The sequence below is a fragment of the Monodelphis domestica genome, chromosome 2, assembly GCF_027887165.1.
Source record: "Monodelphis domestica isolate mMonDom1 chromosome 2, mMonDom1.pri, whole genome shotgun sequence".
In the NCBI taxonomy this organism is placed as follows: Eukaryota; Metazoa; Chordata; class Mammalia; order Didelphimorphia; family Didelphidae; genus Monodelphis; species Monodelphis domestica.
This window is the reverse complement of record NC_077228.1, coordinates 43310171-43325353: the sequence shown is the minus strand read 5'-3', so window position 1 is coordinate 43325353 and position 15183 is coordinate 43310171. Positions and strand designations below refer to the sequence as shown.

Sequence of the window (15183 nt, the reverse complement as noted above, 5' to 3'; positions counted from 1 at the left end):
TGATTGAGAGTTCCTACTTTCTCCCTCCTCCTCTGGTTGAGTTGCCACATCACCCAGATACCTTGTACCGTTATCTCCTTTACTTGTGTCTCACAAGAAGAGGTGGCCCTTGTAAAATTGAGATTTGAACCCTGGACTACAATCCCCACAAGCCTTTGCTCCACTTCCCCAAAATGCTTTGTAATCTCACTGGAATTCTGAGGTGGGCCGAGATCCAGGAAGGATTTAAGCTGGTGGAAAGTCTTTTCTTGGTCTTGGACTTCAGTTTTGAGGCAGACATGGCTCTTTCCATAATGTAGGTGAGGTTGTGTGTCTAGGCCTCCTTATGGCCTAGGCACGGGTTTCTTATCCTGTATTTTCTTTAATCTTTAACCTTTAATAAACCTCTAAAAATATAATACTCCTTGCAGAGAGAACTAATTTCTACCTGCCTCAGTCTCCCCATATTCCTAAATTTTAATCTTTACAGTTGGCGACCTAACGGGGAAAAAAAAAACACAACTCAATCTTCTGATTTCTTTTCTCATCTTTAGTTCAACTTTTAATATCTAGTACCTAGAAATTTGTTTTTTTTGAGCCATATCTCTCTGGCCAAGGTTTTCTACCCTCGCAAAGCTGCTACAGGCTCCGGACCTCGGCCCCGTCGCTTCCTGCCTGCAGCCCATCGTCCTCACCTGGTACCTGGTCCTGGCCTTGCCCACCCCCGCAGTCACTTCAGCTCCTGCTCCTGGCCTCTCACCAGCCTGCTGGCTGCCTGTTACTGCACCCCAGACCCATGAGCACGACCCCAGTTGGCTCATCACCCAGATCCTTGGAGCAGATCACTCAGGACTCACTTCTATCAGCTGGTAACAGTATTGGCCACCTGGGCTGAGGGGAGAGATGAGAGGGAAAGGAGAATGGGCAATTTTCCCTTAGGCTAAGCCTCGGAGTGGAAGGGGGAGCAGGGGGAGGGATCATATCAAGGGAGAGAGAAAAAGAGACTAGAGAGAAGAAACAGAAATAGCAATGGGCTGTGTAACAGGATACCTGTTGACTCTTCTGGCCATTTCATTGACTGCACCTGATTGTCCGGGAGCAGACTCAGCCCAAAGATTCAACTTTGGAGGGGCAGCTGGGTGGCTCAATGGACTGAGAGCCAGACATAAAGACATGCGGTCCTGGGTTAAAATTTGGCCTTAGATTCTCCCCACCTGTGGGGCTCCGAGCCGATTGATAGCCCTTACCACTCTGCCTTCGGACAATAGACATTTAAATGGATAATCAAAAACAAACAAACAAACAAACAAAAAAACCCAAGGAACTTTGAAGAGACTAAAGGCTATATTTTGAGGCATTTCAGACTACAATGGTTTATAAAAATCTCTGTATTCTATTGCATTTTTTGTTATGGTTTAACTTTGTGATTTTAAGTTCATATATTACTGGATTCAGTATTATTTTGCTTGAACTGAAGGTTGATTGAATTGATTTTGAGTGTACTGAGTTTTGAAATTCTGTTGTTTTTCCCCTATAACTGTGCTAAAAAAATTATTGTGAATAAGCCCATATATGAAAAAAAACAGCCTTTCTATTTTTTTACTTTGTAAATTGTTATAGAGGATGGATGGTCTTCAGAACTGGTTATAATTGTAGAACAACCTTTGGAAAATTTAATGTGCTAAATATCTCAAAATGATAGTAAGGGTTTTTTAAATATGATTTTTGTAATTTTTTTTAACAAACTCTGCTTATTTTCTGCCCTACCACGAGGTAAGGCCCATTCTAGTAGCTGAAGTAAAATTTATTTTATAACCCCCAACTTTCCCACATGTGAATGGAAGTTGGGCAGTTAATCTCAGGGCATTTGTATCCCTATAAGCCTCCAAAAAAAAAGGAGCACCCCTTTATTTATACTCTTCAGCTTACTACTTTACTACTACCAGAATGATATATAGATTTCTTGATTATGTTCTTAACCTAAGATGAGTTTTAAAAATATGTTTAAATACCAAGGTTGAAAGATTGCTATGTTTGTAAAAATTGTGACATACGTCCATCAATTCATAGGTTTTAAAAATGTCATACAGCAACTTATGTGAAATATGAAAGTGTGTTTGTTTGCTATTGTAATTAATTGGGCTATTGAGAATTTTGGGGATTTTGATAACTACATATTTGTACTACTGTATTTTTAAAAATGAAAAAATTGTTAACCTTGTTCAATTCATTTGCCTTCTACTCACAGTGATCATGGCCAGATATTAGGAGGAAATGGATCTCATTTTTGGTGAGAAAGCCTTGCATTTTATATTTTCTTTACTGACACAGAGTGTCAATGATTATAAGCTATATTTTTGAATTTTTAAAGCTCTTTTATTATTATATTTCTCTTGCATGTGCAATATACTTTTCAGCTTTTTTTATTTATACTTTTTCAGTTTTTTATTATTTTTTCTCTCCTTTTTATAGTTGAAGCACATGTCACTAGCATTAAGATTTTCTTTAACCTTTTGATTTTTCAGTACTACAAGTGTAAGATATATTTGCTAATGGATGCCCTAAAAAAGCCTGTGACTATAAAAACGATGCCACTAATTATTTAATAAATTATGGGACTTTGCTTAATGATTCTGTCTGATTCCAGGACAAGATATACACACAAGAGCCATTGCACAGAGCCAAAGAAAAGCAAATCCAGGATGGATTGATGCACTTCTAGGCCAATACAAAGGTCTTGAACCTAGTGTGAAGACTCGAGGTTACTATGTTTAACATGTGTTAAGACATAGGCTTTCCTTTTCTCCGCACTCACTCTGAAGATACTCACAGACCAGTATCCCCAAAACCTTGGCGCCCAGAACCTTGGCTTCTATAATCTGGTCCCTTTCTTTTCTGCCTTCCATAATGTGGTACCTTTCTGTAGTTCTGGCACTGACTGGGTAAATGCATCATTACTTAGATCATTTTGATTGGGCCCTGATTGAAGGACCTGTTATAGATTTATTTTTCTTTTACTTAGAATTTTTACACATAAGACTTTGATAGTCTATATTTTCATCCAGAAATTTCTTCTTTTTTTATTTGGATTTTTCTGATGTCCTTTTAATATCTCTTGCCAATTGATTCATATACCTCATACCTCAGCCATGCATCCCTAAGTGATCCTGTATTTGTTAATCACCCTCTTAACGGGGAGAATGTAAAAAAAAATATTATTATTTAAATTGCAAAGTTTAAATTCCTTTTGAGAAGAATTTTAGGTAAAGAAGATGCTACCTCTCTGAATCCAGAACTGAACTGTTGGAGAAGCCACCATGAAGAAGCCTCCAGACCACAAGCTGCACAAGATCAAAATGAACTTTGGGTGTGGTTGATTGAATATTTATTTGTATGTATACTTTCATGCCAAAGGGGACTGCCCCCAACTGGCTTTTTGTCAATACATTCAGCAATTATTGTTTTTTTTTTCTCTTTTATCCTCAAATTATTGTAATCTTTAAATTGATGATGTTTTTATGATCCTTTGGGGAAGGACTTCTTCCCAGAGGATCAAAGGGGGGGGTGTAAAATTGAGATTTGAACCCTGGACTACAATCCCCACAAGCCTTTGCTCCACTTCCCCAAAATGCTTTGTAATCTCACTGGAATTCTGAGGTGAGCCGAGATCGAGGAAGGATTTAAGCTGGTGGAAAGTCTTTTCTTGGTCTTGGACTTCCGTTTTGGGGCAGACATGGCTCTTTCCATAATGTAGGTGAGGTTGTGTGTCTAGGCCTCCTTATGGCCTAGGCACGGGTTTCTTATCCTGTATTTTCTTTAATCTTTAACCTTTAATAAATCTCTAAAAAATATAATACTCCTTGCAGAGAGAACTAATTTCTACCTGCCTCAGTCTCCCCATATTCCTAATTTTTAATCTTTACACACTTCTCTTTTCCAATGCAAAACCCTTCTCCAATACACAAGAGATCCAGTGCCATCTTGTTTTCTCAAGCAGTGTTTCCCCTCCATCATTCCCACTCTTATTTATCTTCCTTCTCTTTTTATCTGCTTGGATCCTTGTCCTTTTGGCTCCTTCTCTACTACAATCACACCAGGGGCTCTCCGATTCTCAAAAACACAATCACTTGATCTGTACTTCCTTGTGAACAACCATCTCATACATCTTCTCACTTTTATAGTCAAACTCCCTGGGAAGGCAGTCTACAGGAGGTGCTTCTGCTTCCTTTTTTTAATCTTCTTTTCAATTCTCTACGGTCTGACTCTCAGCTTCATCATTCAGTTGCAACCACTCTCCAATGCTGATTGTCCCTTTCATCTTGATCACCAATTCTAATGATCTTTTCCCAGTCCTCAGCCTTTCTGATCTCCCAATATAGCCACTGACACTATTGATCAGCTTCTCCTCCTTAATATTTTCTTTTGTTTGGTATTTCATACTACTCTCTTCTAGTTCTTCTCCTACCTTTCCCACCTATTTGTCCCAGTTTCCTTTGCTGAATCTTTATCCAGGTCAAGCCTGTTCATCATGACTATCTTGGGCTGCCTTCTCTTCTCCCTCTAGACCATTTCACTTAAAGATCTCCTTAGCTTCCATGGATTCAATTATTATCTATGCTGATGATTCTCAGATCTAATTATCCAAACACAATATCTCTGCTGACGTCCAGATTTGTTTCTGCAGCTTCCTATTAGATATCTCAAACTGGATGTTCCGTAGATATCTTAAATTCAGTATGTCAAAAATTGAACTTGTTATTTTCCCCCCAAATCTCCCCTCTTTGAAACTACACCCTTCTCTCAGTCACCCAGGCTCACAACTTATGTTTTTGCCTCTATCCGTTCTCTCTTTTTTGTCCAATGTGTTGTCAAATTTTCCTTGATAACATCTCTCACATATGCCCCCATCTCTCCTCTGACACTGCGGGCTCATGGTGTATGTCCTCATTACCTCACTCCTGGACTATAGCAGTAGCCTGCTCATGGGTCTGCCTCCTTTACATTTCTCCATTTGCCAGGTTGCTTTCAAATTAATTCCATGATGTCACTTCCAACTCTGTAAACTCCAGTGACTCCTTTTGCTCTCAGGATCAAATGTGAAATGCTCCCCATGGCTTGTAAAGTCCTTTGTAATCTGATTCCTCTCCTGTCCCTCAAACTTTCCAGTCTTCTTATACTTTCCCACCCCATGCCCTGACCCTACCATGTACCTGCAATCCAGCCAGCACTGGTCTCCTTGTTGTTCCTTGTACGGAACAATATTTCTAGATTCTGAACATTTTCACTGCCTCTCTTGGATAGAATGCTCTCCTTCCTTATCTCCTCCACCTCTTGGCCTCCCTGACTTCCTTCAAGTTTCAGCTAACATTCCATAGCTTAAAGGTCTGTCTCTCTCATTCCTACTACTACCCCTTTGCAATTATCTCCTACTTGCCATATCTAGATCTAGTTTATACATTGTTGTTTGTTTGCATGCTGTTGCCCCCATTAGATTGTTGGCTCCTTGGACTTAGAGACTTCAATATCTTTGTGTCCCGAGGCTTAGCACAGTAAGGGGCATACAGTAGGTGCTTAATAAATACTTATTGACTGACTTACTACCTGGTTTTTTTCCCATGTATAAGAGAAGGCCTTCGGCCTATTCAGAGTATTGATGTTAGTCTAGTTTTTCTGAAACATCAGTGACTCATTTGGGTATAGTCCTTGGTCTCTCCCATATCCCTTCAACAAAATCTACTTAAATACCATGTAAAGTATTTTACATTAAGTTATTGGATTTGATTCTCAGAACAACCCAGTGAAGTAGGCCCTATAGGCCCTATATAACCTCCAGTTAACCGATGAGGAAACTGAGTCACAGGAGGTTAAGTGAATTGCTCAAAAGCACAGAGCTAGTAAATACCTGTGGTAAGATTTTAACTCTGGTCTTTTGAACTCGACATCCAGCCCTCTAGGCACCACTTCATCTTGCTGCTTCTAAATTCCCACTTGTCCTCTCAGAGTTTAGAGGACCTCCTCCTCTTCCAAATCATAGCTCCTGTGTTTAACTACCCTGCTGCCTGTTATCAGAGTCCCCTGGTCTTGATACCTGACTACCTGAATCTCTGACATGTCCTGTCACCATGACACCTTACTCTGCTGGAGCCATCTTCTCTGTTGCCCATTGTTATCCTCTCTAACTGATGGGGCAGAGAAAGTAGGTAGACTTAGGCTGACTACCTGTGGCCTGACTCATGCTCCTAACTTTTTTCTTGCTGATTATTAGGAGAGATTTTCTAAACCATTGTTCTTTCTCCACAAAAAGCTTTCTAGTATTATGGCCCCAAGAGTCTTTGACCTTGCCTGTCCTATTTCACTCTAAAGACTGGTATAGACACTTATATGGGGAAGGAACAAGATAAAAACGTGGAAATAGAGATGTGGACCTGGAGTCAGTAAAACCTGAGTTCAGATTGCCTTCAGCCCTAGCTGTGTGACCCGGGGTGAGTGACTTATCCTTTGTTTTCCTTAGTTTCTGCCACTATAAATTGGGGATCTTGATAATATCTATCCCCACAAGATTGTTTTGAGGACCAAATGAGAATATTTGTAAAGTGCTTAGAAGAGTATGGTAAAAGTGGAGATTTGAACTCCAGACTTCAATCCCCAGAAGTCCTTGCTAGATCCCAGAATGCCCTCTAATCTCACTGAGATTTCCACCTGGGTGGGTCAAAATTTCTATTTAACCTGTCTGTAAAAGCTACTGGGTCTCTTTTCCTGTTTCCCCTTCCAAGCAGACACGTCTCTCATGATGTAAGTGAAACTGAATTGGGCCTCTCGGCCTGCGTGCTTTCATTATTCATCATTCAGTATTTTCTTCATATTTTAATCTTCAATAAACCTCTAAAAATATAATACTTCTAGAGAGAAACTAATTTCTACCTGCCACAATTTGGCCCCCTCATTTTCACTGTTATAGTATGTGGTACATGGCAGTTGCTTAATAAATTCTTTGTTTTTGTAGTTCAGTTATATCCAACTCTTTCTGACTCCATACTGGGTTTTCTTGGAAGAGATACTGGAGAGGTTTGCCATTTCCTTCTCCAGGTCATTTTACAGGTGATAAAACTGACGTAGACAGTTAAGTGCCTTGCCCAGGGACACACAGCTGAGGCCAACTTTGAACTCAGTTCATCCTGACTCCAGGCTCAGTGCTCTATCCACTGTAGCCCCAGCCTTCCTAATCAATACTTGTAAAATCTAAATCTAATTGATCCAACCATTTTGGAAATCATGCTAGAATTATGTCTAGAGGGTTATAAAAATGTATATACTCTTAGACCCAGTTAACCACTGATGTGTCCCAAGAGAAAAGAAGAACCTATGTATTCTAGAATATCTATAGGAGCTCTCTTTGTGGTGTCAAAGAACTTGGAAGGGACGTCTATCAGCTGAGGAATAGTTGAACCAGTTGTGGCCTAAGATTGTGATGGAATACTATTGTGCCAGAAGAAATGACTAATAGGCTAATTTAAAACAAAAACAAAAAGAGAACTATGTGAAATTATGAAGAGTGAAACAAGTACGACCAAGAGAACATGATGTACAACTTGTAAAAATTGAGATTTGCAAAATGAATGTTTGAAGAAGAACTTGTGAATGCCTACGTCCAGCAAAAGAAAAGATAACTAGAAACACCACAGACACAATTTACTTATGCATATATCTTTTATGTCAATCGATGCCTACTATGTAATTAGACTTTGCTCCCCAGCACTCCCTTTCCCTGCATCCCATATACTAGTTTAGCTACCTGCTAATGTAGGGAGGATATATTTTCATGTAACCCCGCCCCTCAATCTTCCTGGAAAATGTCTGGGGGGAGAGCTTGGCAGGAAAGTTGACTCACCTGGTCATACTTAAGCTTTGTGGTTCTATTTGTATTTCTTCTACTTCAAATGATTACTAATGAATTTTATAAAATATAATACTTGGAATTATTGGACATTAATTTAAATCTCAGACTACTCAAGGGTGGGGATAGAAATACCTGGGAATTGTGATGTAAGGAAGAAACAAGTTTAAAAAAAATTCCTTGGGGTGGGGGTTGGAACTAAATCATGCCCTGAAGGAAGTAAGGTGCTCAGTTTTGAGGGTACTGCCCAGGACTGGGTTGTCCCCGTTTGAGAAACCTACTACGTCCTATAGCCAGACATGATCATGGTCTACCGTGGATATCATCTTCCTATCATGTTGTCCACTATTGAGCACAATGCCTGGCACATTGTACGCAGTTAATAAACACCTGTTTCTTTCCATCCAGCCCAGCTCCCAATGCCTCCCTCTCCCCTTTATCTTATTTTTACTGTATAAATATCTTGTATTTAGATCATGTTGTTTCTCTTAATTAAATGTAAGCTCATTGCAGTGCATAAATGGAGATTTTGAATCTTAGACTTCATTCCCCAGAAGTCCTTGGTATTTCCCAGAACTCCCTATAACCTCTCCTGCATCTCCACATTGGTGAGGTCACAGGGAATTCTGGGAAATACCAAGGACTTCTGGAGAATGAAATCTAAGGTTCAAAATTTCCTTTTCTACAGCAGGCAGGGCCAGATTCATTTTTTCTTTATATCCCCATTTTTAGGACTATGCTTGACACATAGTAAGTATTGAATCAATATTTGTTGTTGGATTATTGATAATAATCCCAATAAGGTATAGCATAATGATGAAACTGGACATGTGCTATTTTTGAACGGATTTTTCTCTGACATCCATTCTCATCTCAATCTCTAGTTGGAAAATCCTGCCTTTTAGATCCCTGAAAGAGATTTAACTGTTGGCCATGGATTCAGATAGCCTTCAAGGTGCTAAAACAATTTGGATTTGTAGAAAACCCATGCTATAGCTAGAGATCCAATAGAGGGAACCAGTGAAGGTGGTGTTATGGTTCAGGAGTGGCATGGTGATGGAGGTAAGTCGTGGAGAGATACGATGCATCATTCACAATGGAATTTAGTGTTGCTAACTTCCAAGGCTGTGGAAGGAGCCACCAAGTCTGTATAACTTAGTTAAAGCAGGCTGGGAGAAGGGTTTGTGCCCTATGTCAGAGGATACTTAGAGCAACATATGAATTAGCATCATGGTATTCTTGGCCCTTTTTTGCAAAAGCACTTTAAGCAAGACTTTTCTGCTTACACTGGATAGCCAATGGAAAAGCCTACAGCCTAAAGGCTGCTAGGTGTTACCACTGTAGTATATCTCTAGAGTTGGAGTCATGAAGACCTAAATGCAAATTTGGCCCTCAACAATTATTAATCTCTGCCTCAGTTTCCCCATCTTTAAAAATGGGGGTAATAATAGCATCTACCTCCCAGGGTTGTTGAGAAGATAAAATGAGCTAATTTTTGCACATTTGTGCCTGGTACAGAGTAGATGCTTAATGAATAAAACTTGTTATATATATATATATATATATATATATATATATATATATATATGTAATATATATATGTGTGTCTGTGTGTGTGTATATACACATATATATATATATAAAGAAATACTCTTTTTATGCTTTCAGTCCCTCATGATTCTAATATCACAACCATCCTGCTGAATGTGGAGTCAGAGTATTTAAATTTCATATCACATCGTGACCATGCATGACCTTTGTGACCTTAAGCAAGTCCATTTGGCTCAGTTTCCTCACATATAAAATGTTGGGTTTGACTTTGACCTCTGAAGATCATTCCAACTCTATATGTAGGATGCATGATTCTATGGACCTCAAAAGTTCTTCTAAGCTCTAAATCTCTGGTTTTAGAATACGATAACGTATACGTAACATGAACATAGAAATGAGAAATTGAGACTGACCTTGATGGACCTTTGAGTGATGGCTGCATTTCCTGACGAGAGGGCACTGAATGCATCAATGAGTCCATTGTTCTGGACATTGTCTGTAGCGGTTGTCTTCATACCTCCTAAAGTAGAATTATATTACTAGAAATTCATATGTTGGCGCAGTTTAATGACAAATTAACAGTTTTGAACTTAGGCCAGATTTGGACTCAGGACCTTCCATCTCCAGGCCTGGTTCTCAATCCACTGAGCCATCCAGCTGCCCCCTGCAGCCTCCCACTTAGAAGGTCAATGCAAAATTTTCAGTCTTGTGAATATTTCCTACTTTTATACACATTAAAATCTCATTGATCTGGAATTCAACTGAGGCCTTGAGAAGAGACAAAAATGCCTAATGAGCCAAAATAGTGTCATAAAATCCGTAATTTAAATCAGTTTACACATTTCATTCATAATTGAGCTTTGTGAACCTTAATTCTTAAAGAATACATCAGTTCAATTATGTAGGACTCCTCTCCATGTCTCAGTAGATATTTTAATTAGTAGCTATGGCCAGAAAAATGTATTGCTTAGTAGACAATCTTCTGGTGATTCGTCTTTCCAGTTTTAGGAATGCTGCTCATTTCATTTCAGTTCTACCAACAATCATTAAGCCTCTACTTTTTCAAGAGAAATCTGCAACAGTGAAATAGTACTTAATCCACATAGATCTTACATTCCCTCCTGGACATAAGAGTGAGGTATGAGACAAAAGAAACTACATGTGGGCAAATAGGAAAATTCAGGGAATGACAGAATGAGAAAGAGAGAGTGAGACACAGAGACAGAGACAGAGACAGAGAGAAAGACACAGAGAGAGATACACAGAAAGAATATCAGCATCTTGAAGAATCAGAATCATTGGAGAATATATCACCCATAATCAAGTCCTCACTCAAAGCCTTTCTATCTTCCTAGAACCTGTTTGAATTTGTACTCAGCTGACATAATCCTTGAGATCCTAGAGTCATCTTCAAAATAAGGATTCAGAATATAAGATGTTGGAGATCCAGGAATTTGGTAAATTGCTAACATTTCCAATCAATACATAAACATTCTCATTATTTGTACTAGTAATAACTATTTCATTGGGTTGGCGCCAATTACCATATTATAACTTAAATTACAACTTCAAAATTGCAAATTTGAATCCATGCAACCATTTCAAAGGATTAATTATTTCTAGTAATTGGGATCTGACTGTTGACTTCTCTGCTAAATTTTGAAGGTCCATTGCAATCTGACTCAAAATATTTTTCCAGTCTCCTTATGGTATTTCTTCCCCTCATACAGCCTGCAATTTGGCCAAACTCACCTTCTCTTCTGTTTCATACAGTCTATCTCCTGTCTTCATAACTTTTTGTTGAAGATCCCATTTGTCTAGAATTCACTTTTTCTTTCATAGGTTCCCTGCCTTCCTTTAAGATGTATCTCAGGTACCATCTTGTGCCTAAATCCTTTCCTCATGCCTTCAACTATTAGCACCCTCCTTATCCAGTTAACTTGTATTGAACTGTTGGGTATACCTTCACATTCATTCACTTAATACTCTTCCATTATATATTTTTGTTGTCACCCTCAGTAGAATATAAGCTCAATCAAAATTGAGATTGTTTCATTTTTTGTCATTAAATTCTCTACAGCTCTGAGTGTGCCTCTCATATAGTGGGCATTTAATATGTGTTGACTGTTGTGCAGACTGGGATCCAATGAGTTTTACATTGACTTTACTCTTACTCCTGAAAAATTCTCAAGCTCATTATTAAAGTTAAGGGTAGTATATTTTTGGAGAAAGAAGAAGAAATTACTATGAGGCAGCATGATGACTTTATGAAAATCATGGCTACTTAACCGTATTTCCTTTTATAGAGAGATGGTTAGCCATTGTTATAGAGACTTTATCAGAGCCTTAGACAAAGTGTATTTTGTCCTTTTTCTGGATAAGATGGAGTGATTTAGGTTAGACTATATATTTAGAACTAGGAGAACCCAATCATTTTATTAACAGGGAAACTGAGGCCCAGATAGTACAAATTTCTTCTGAAAGATCACATGGTAAATGATAGATGTGATATGATAATATGGTTTAACACAATTTAGAGCTGGTTGAATGACTGGACCCCAAAAGTCACTGTGAAGGTTTGGTGACAACTTAGATTTCATGGTAGGCATCATTGGGCTCTAATGCATTATAAATAAGGAAGAATAATGGAGAACTAATGTAAAAAATGTCATGAAAGGAATGTACAAACAACAACAAAAAAAGATGATAAGCTAATCATGTGGTGATATCAGTTACCCCTATTTATAGCCTGAGTAATGATATCCATATGAAGTTCAGATAGCTTTAAGAAGCTCTTTAGCTTCTTAGGAAGAATCCCTGTGACAACATTATGGAAAGGCATAGACAGATAGGCATGGATAGTTTGCAATCGGTGTCTGGGGGTGGGAGCAATACTCACATCAGTTAGATCATGGATCCATTGTAGATCCATTGTATTTGAAACAACTTGAAAGGAGGTCTCTGTAGGAAAGCCCCAGGGATATGTACTTAGTTAGCTCTTTGCTGCTTAACACTTTATCAGTGCCATCAATGACATACTTCTCAAACTTGCAGCAGACAGAAAGCTGGGAAGTCTACTCAAGTTGAATGAGACAGAAATAGAAAAGGTGCTTGGACACGTTGGAATGAATATTTAAAATCTAATATTGGATTATCATGAAGATGTTAAAGGGAGAAATATTATGGTTTATGTATGGGTTAAAAAAATCAAATTCCCAGGTATAAGATAGGAAAGGGTAGCAGTTCATGTGAAAAAGTTCTGGAGGGTTTTGGTAGACCGCAAACTCAATAGGGGTCAACAATGAGATATGTACCAGTCAGAAAAGTTAATGGGATCTTGGGCTAAACTTAGTGTCTAATAGTAGGGAAGCAATAGCTATTCTACTTTACTCTCTTCAGAGGATCCCAGGGTATTGAGTTGAGTTCAAAACACATTTTAGGGGGATTAAAAAGCTAGAGATCTGTAGGAGAAAGATCACTAGGATGCTGAAAATCAGTAGAAGAAACTGGGTGATTGACGTGGATAATATTTATGGGCTACCAATTAGAACAGAGATTGGTTATTATTATTTTGAAACCTTTCTGTCTTAGAGTCAATACTCCTTATTGTTACCAAGGCAGAAGAGTGGTAAGGGCTAGGCAGTTGGAGATAAGTGACTTGCCCAGAATCACATAGCAAGGAAGGGTCTGAGTTCAGAATGGAACCCAGGACCTTCTGCCTCCAGGCTTGGTTCTCCACTGAGACACCTAGCTGCCTTGATTAGATTATTTTACTGCCACAAAGACCAGAATTAGGAATAATGAGTGGGAGATAAATAGAAACAGATTTTTGTCTTGAGATGAGGAAATGTCAAAAATGGAATAGGTTTTTCAGAAGTATTTCATTTTTCCCATATGAATGGCTTTAAGTAAACATTGGAAGACAGTGGTTGGAAGAATCCTTTCTTGGGTATGGGTTGTACTAGATAGTCTTTAATATATCTCAAAGATCAGCTATCAGACTCTGTAATTCTCTCATTGGGCAGACAGCCTTTTGAGACTTACTGGGGTGGGGGAGTATATCAGGAGCAAACAGAAATGAGCCTCTCTCTGAATGTATTGCAGTATGTTCTCAGATGGCAGACCCTCAGGCTATTTTTGGACTTCATATGGAGGATCTCCAATTTGGTAAGACTGTTGTTTTGTAATTCCCCATCATCATGCAAGGTAACTTCTACCCTGGAACTCAAACTTCATCAGTCCGGGGAGTATTCCTTCTCTCCGATGGGAAGAGATAGGGTATGGAAGGCATATATGGAAGGGTATAGAGCAGAGAGCTCCTCTTATATCTTTCATTGAATTATAGTGCCCAAGCCAGTCATCTCTTCATTTCCCAGCAGACTCTATTCCTTTGGACTTCATCATGCCTCTATTTTGGGCATCTTCCTCTCCTTTACCCTCTCCCTTTAGAGTTTTGCTAAATGTTTTACATTCTACTATATCCCCGTTAGACCGTGAGCACTCTGAGGGCAGGGGTTGACTTTTGCATTTCTTTGTATCTTAAGCACTTAACATAGTGCCTGGCACATAGTAGACATTTAAATATTTATTGGCTGCCTTATTAACTGACCTTCCAGATCTTGTGCCCAACTTCTCTAGCCTTCAGAAACCCTGGGTCACCTGCAGATCCTAGGGGAGAACTTGAGGGGAGGTTTGATCATTCCATGCCTACTAAAGAAAACTTTTCTTCAGGTTATATTTACCTGTCATTTCTGACAATTTCTCCAGGCCTTTCTCTGTAGAAGGTCCCAAAACAATTGTGTGGATAATGGCTCCACTTTGTTTCACTTCCTCAAAACATGTGTTGGTTGTATTGTCTTCTCCATCAGTCAAAAGGACCATTTCTGAACCATCAGTTAAGAATTTCTTTTTAACTACCTGAAAACACAGATTCATTCCAGGTATTGGTAAATAGACTTATTAGTGTTGCCAGATAGCCCTTAGTGAGTGGAGCAGGCCAGAAATTAAAGAAGGAAATAAAGGGAAGAGCTCAGGAAATCCATAAGGATCTTCCTGCCTTGCTGTCCTCAGATGGGAAATGTGGGACCTTTAGAAACTGAGCCAGAAAGTACATAGTCTTGAGATCATAGTCCCAGTTTCCCTTAGAATGTAAGCCATATGGATTCCAACCAGACTTTTCCTATACTTGTCTAATTTACTCTTTCTTGATTCTCTAGGACTTCTTCATAATATCTGTTCCCACAATTTTCCTAACTTTTTGAGACTCCAACTTCACATCCATATTTCCTAACCCCAGCATATTACATCATCTCTTATTTTGCTGAAAGAATTGAACATTTGACATGTTTTCTGGTATTTCACCCATTTCCCCTCTCCTGTTTGAGAGGAAACAGAGGTGCTGTGATAGCAAAGCCAACCCTTCCATTTTTCCCTTGATCCCTTCCTTTCCCTTTCCTCCGGCACCCTACTCTATTGTTACTTCTTGCTTTCCCTCTCATATATCATTGGTGTCCTCTCTGTTAATTTCTTCCTCCATTTCTACGAATATTAGGTTGTCCCATGGAATGCTATATTTGGGCCACAGGCTCAGACTCTCTCTTTCTTCTCCTTCATTGTTAAGCTTCATGACCTTCACTCTGATACCACTCAAGTCCGTACAATCTGTGGGTTCCATCTGTGCTCCTGCTCTTTTGCAGTTTGTACCTCCCCAGTCATCAATGACCTGAAAGTCTTCATCCTTCTAGACCTTTTATCCCCCA

At 39.0% G+C, this 15183-nt stretch overlaps 1 protein-coding gene across 1 annotated transcript in view; it reads right to left on the bottom strand.

Moving 5' to 3' along the window:
* LOC130457080 (calcium-activated chloride channel regulator 1-like) overlaps nucleotides 1-15183 on the bottom strand; it is a 74609-nt gene that overhangs the window by 23523 nt on the left and 35903 nt on the right. The window contains exons 9-10 of the mRNA XM_056815392.1: nucleotides 14167-14341; nucleotides 9838-9944 (exon numbers count right to left, since the gene is read on the bottom strand). Of these exons, the coding sequence (XP_056671370.1) occupies nucleotides 9838-9944; nucleotides 14167-14341 (282 nt within the window). The remainder of the gene's footprint in view (nucleotides 1-9837; nucleotides 9945-14166; nucleotides 14342-15183) is intronic.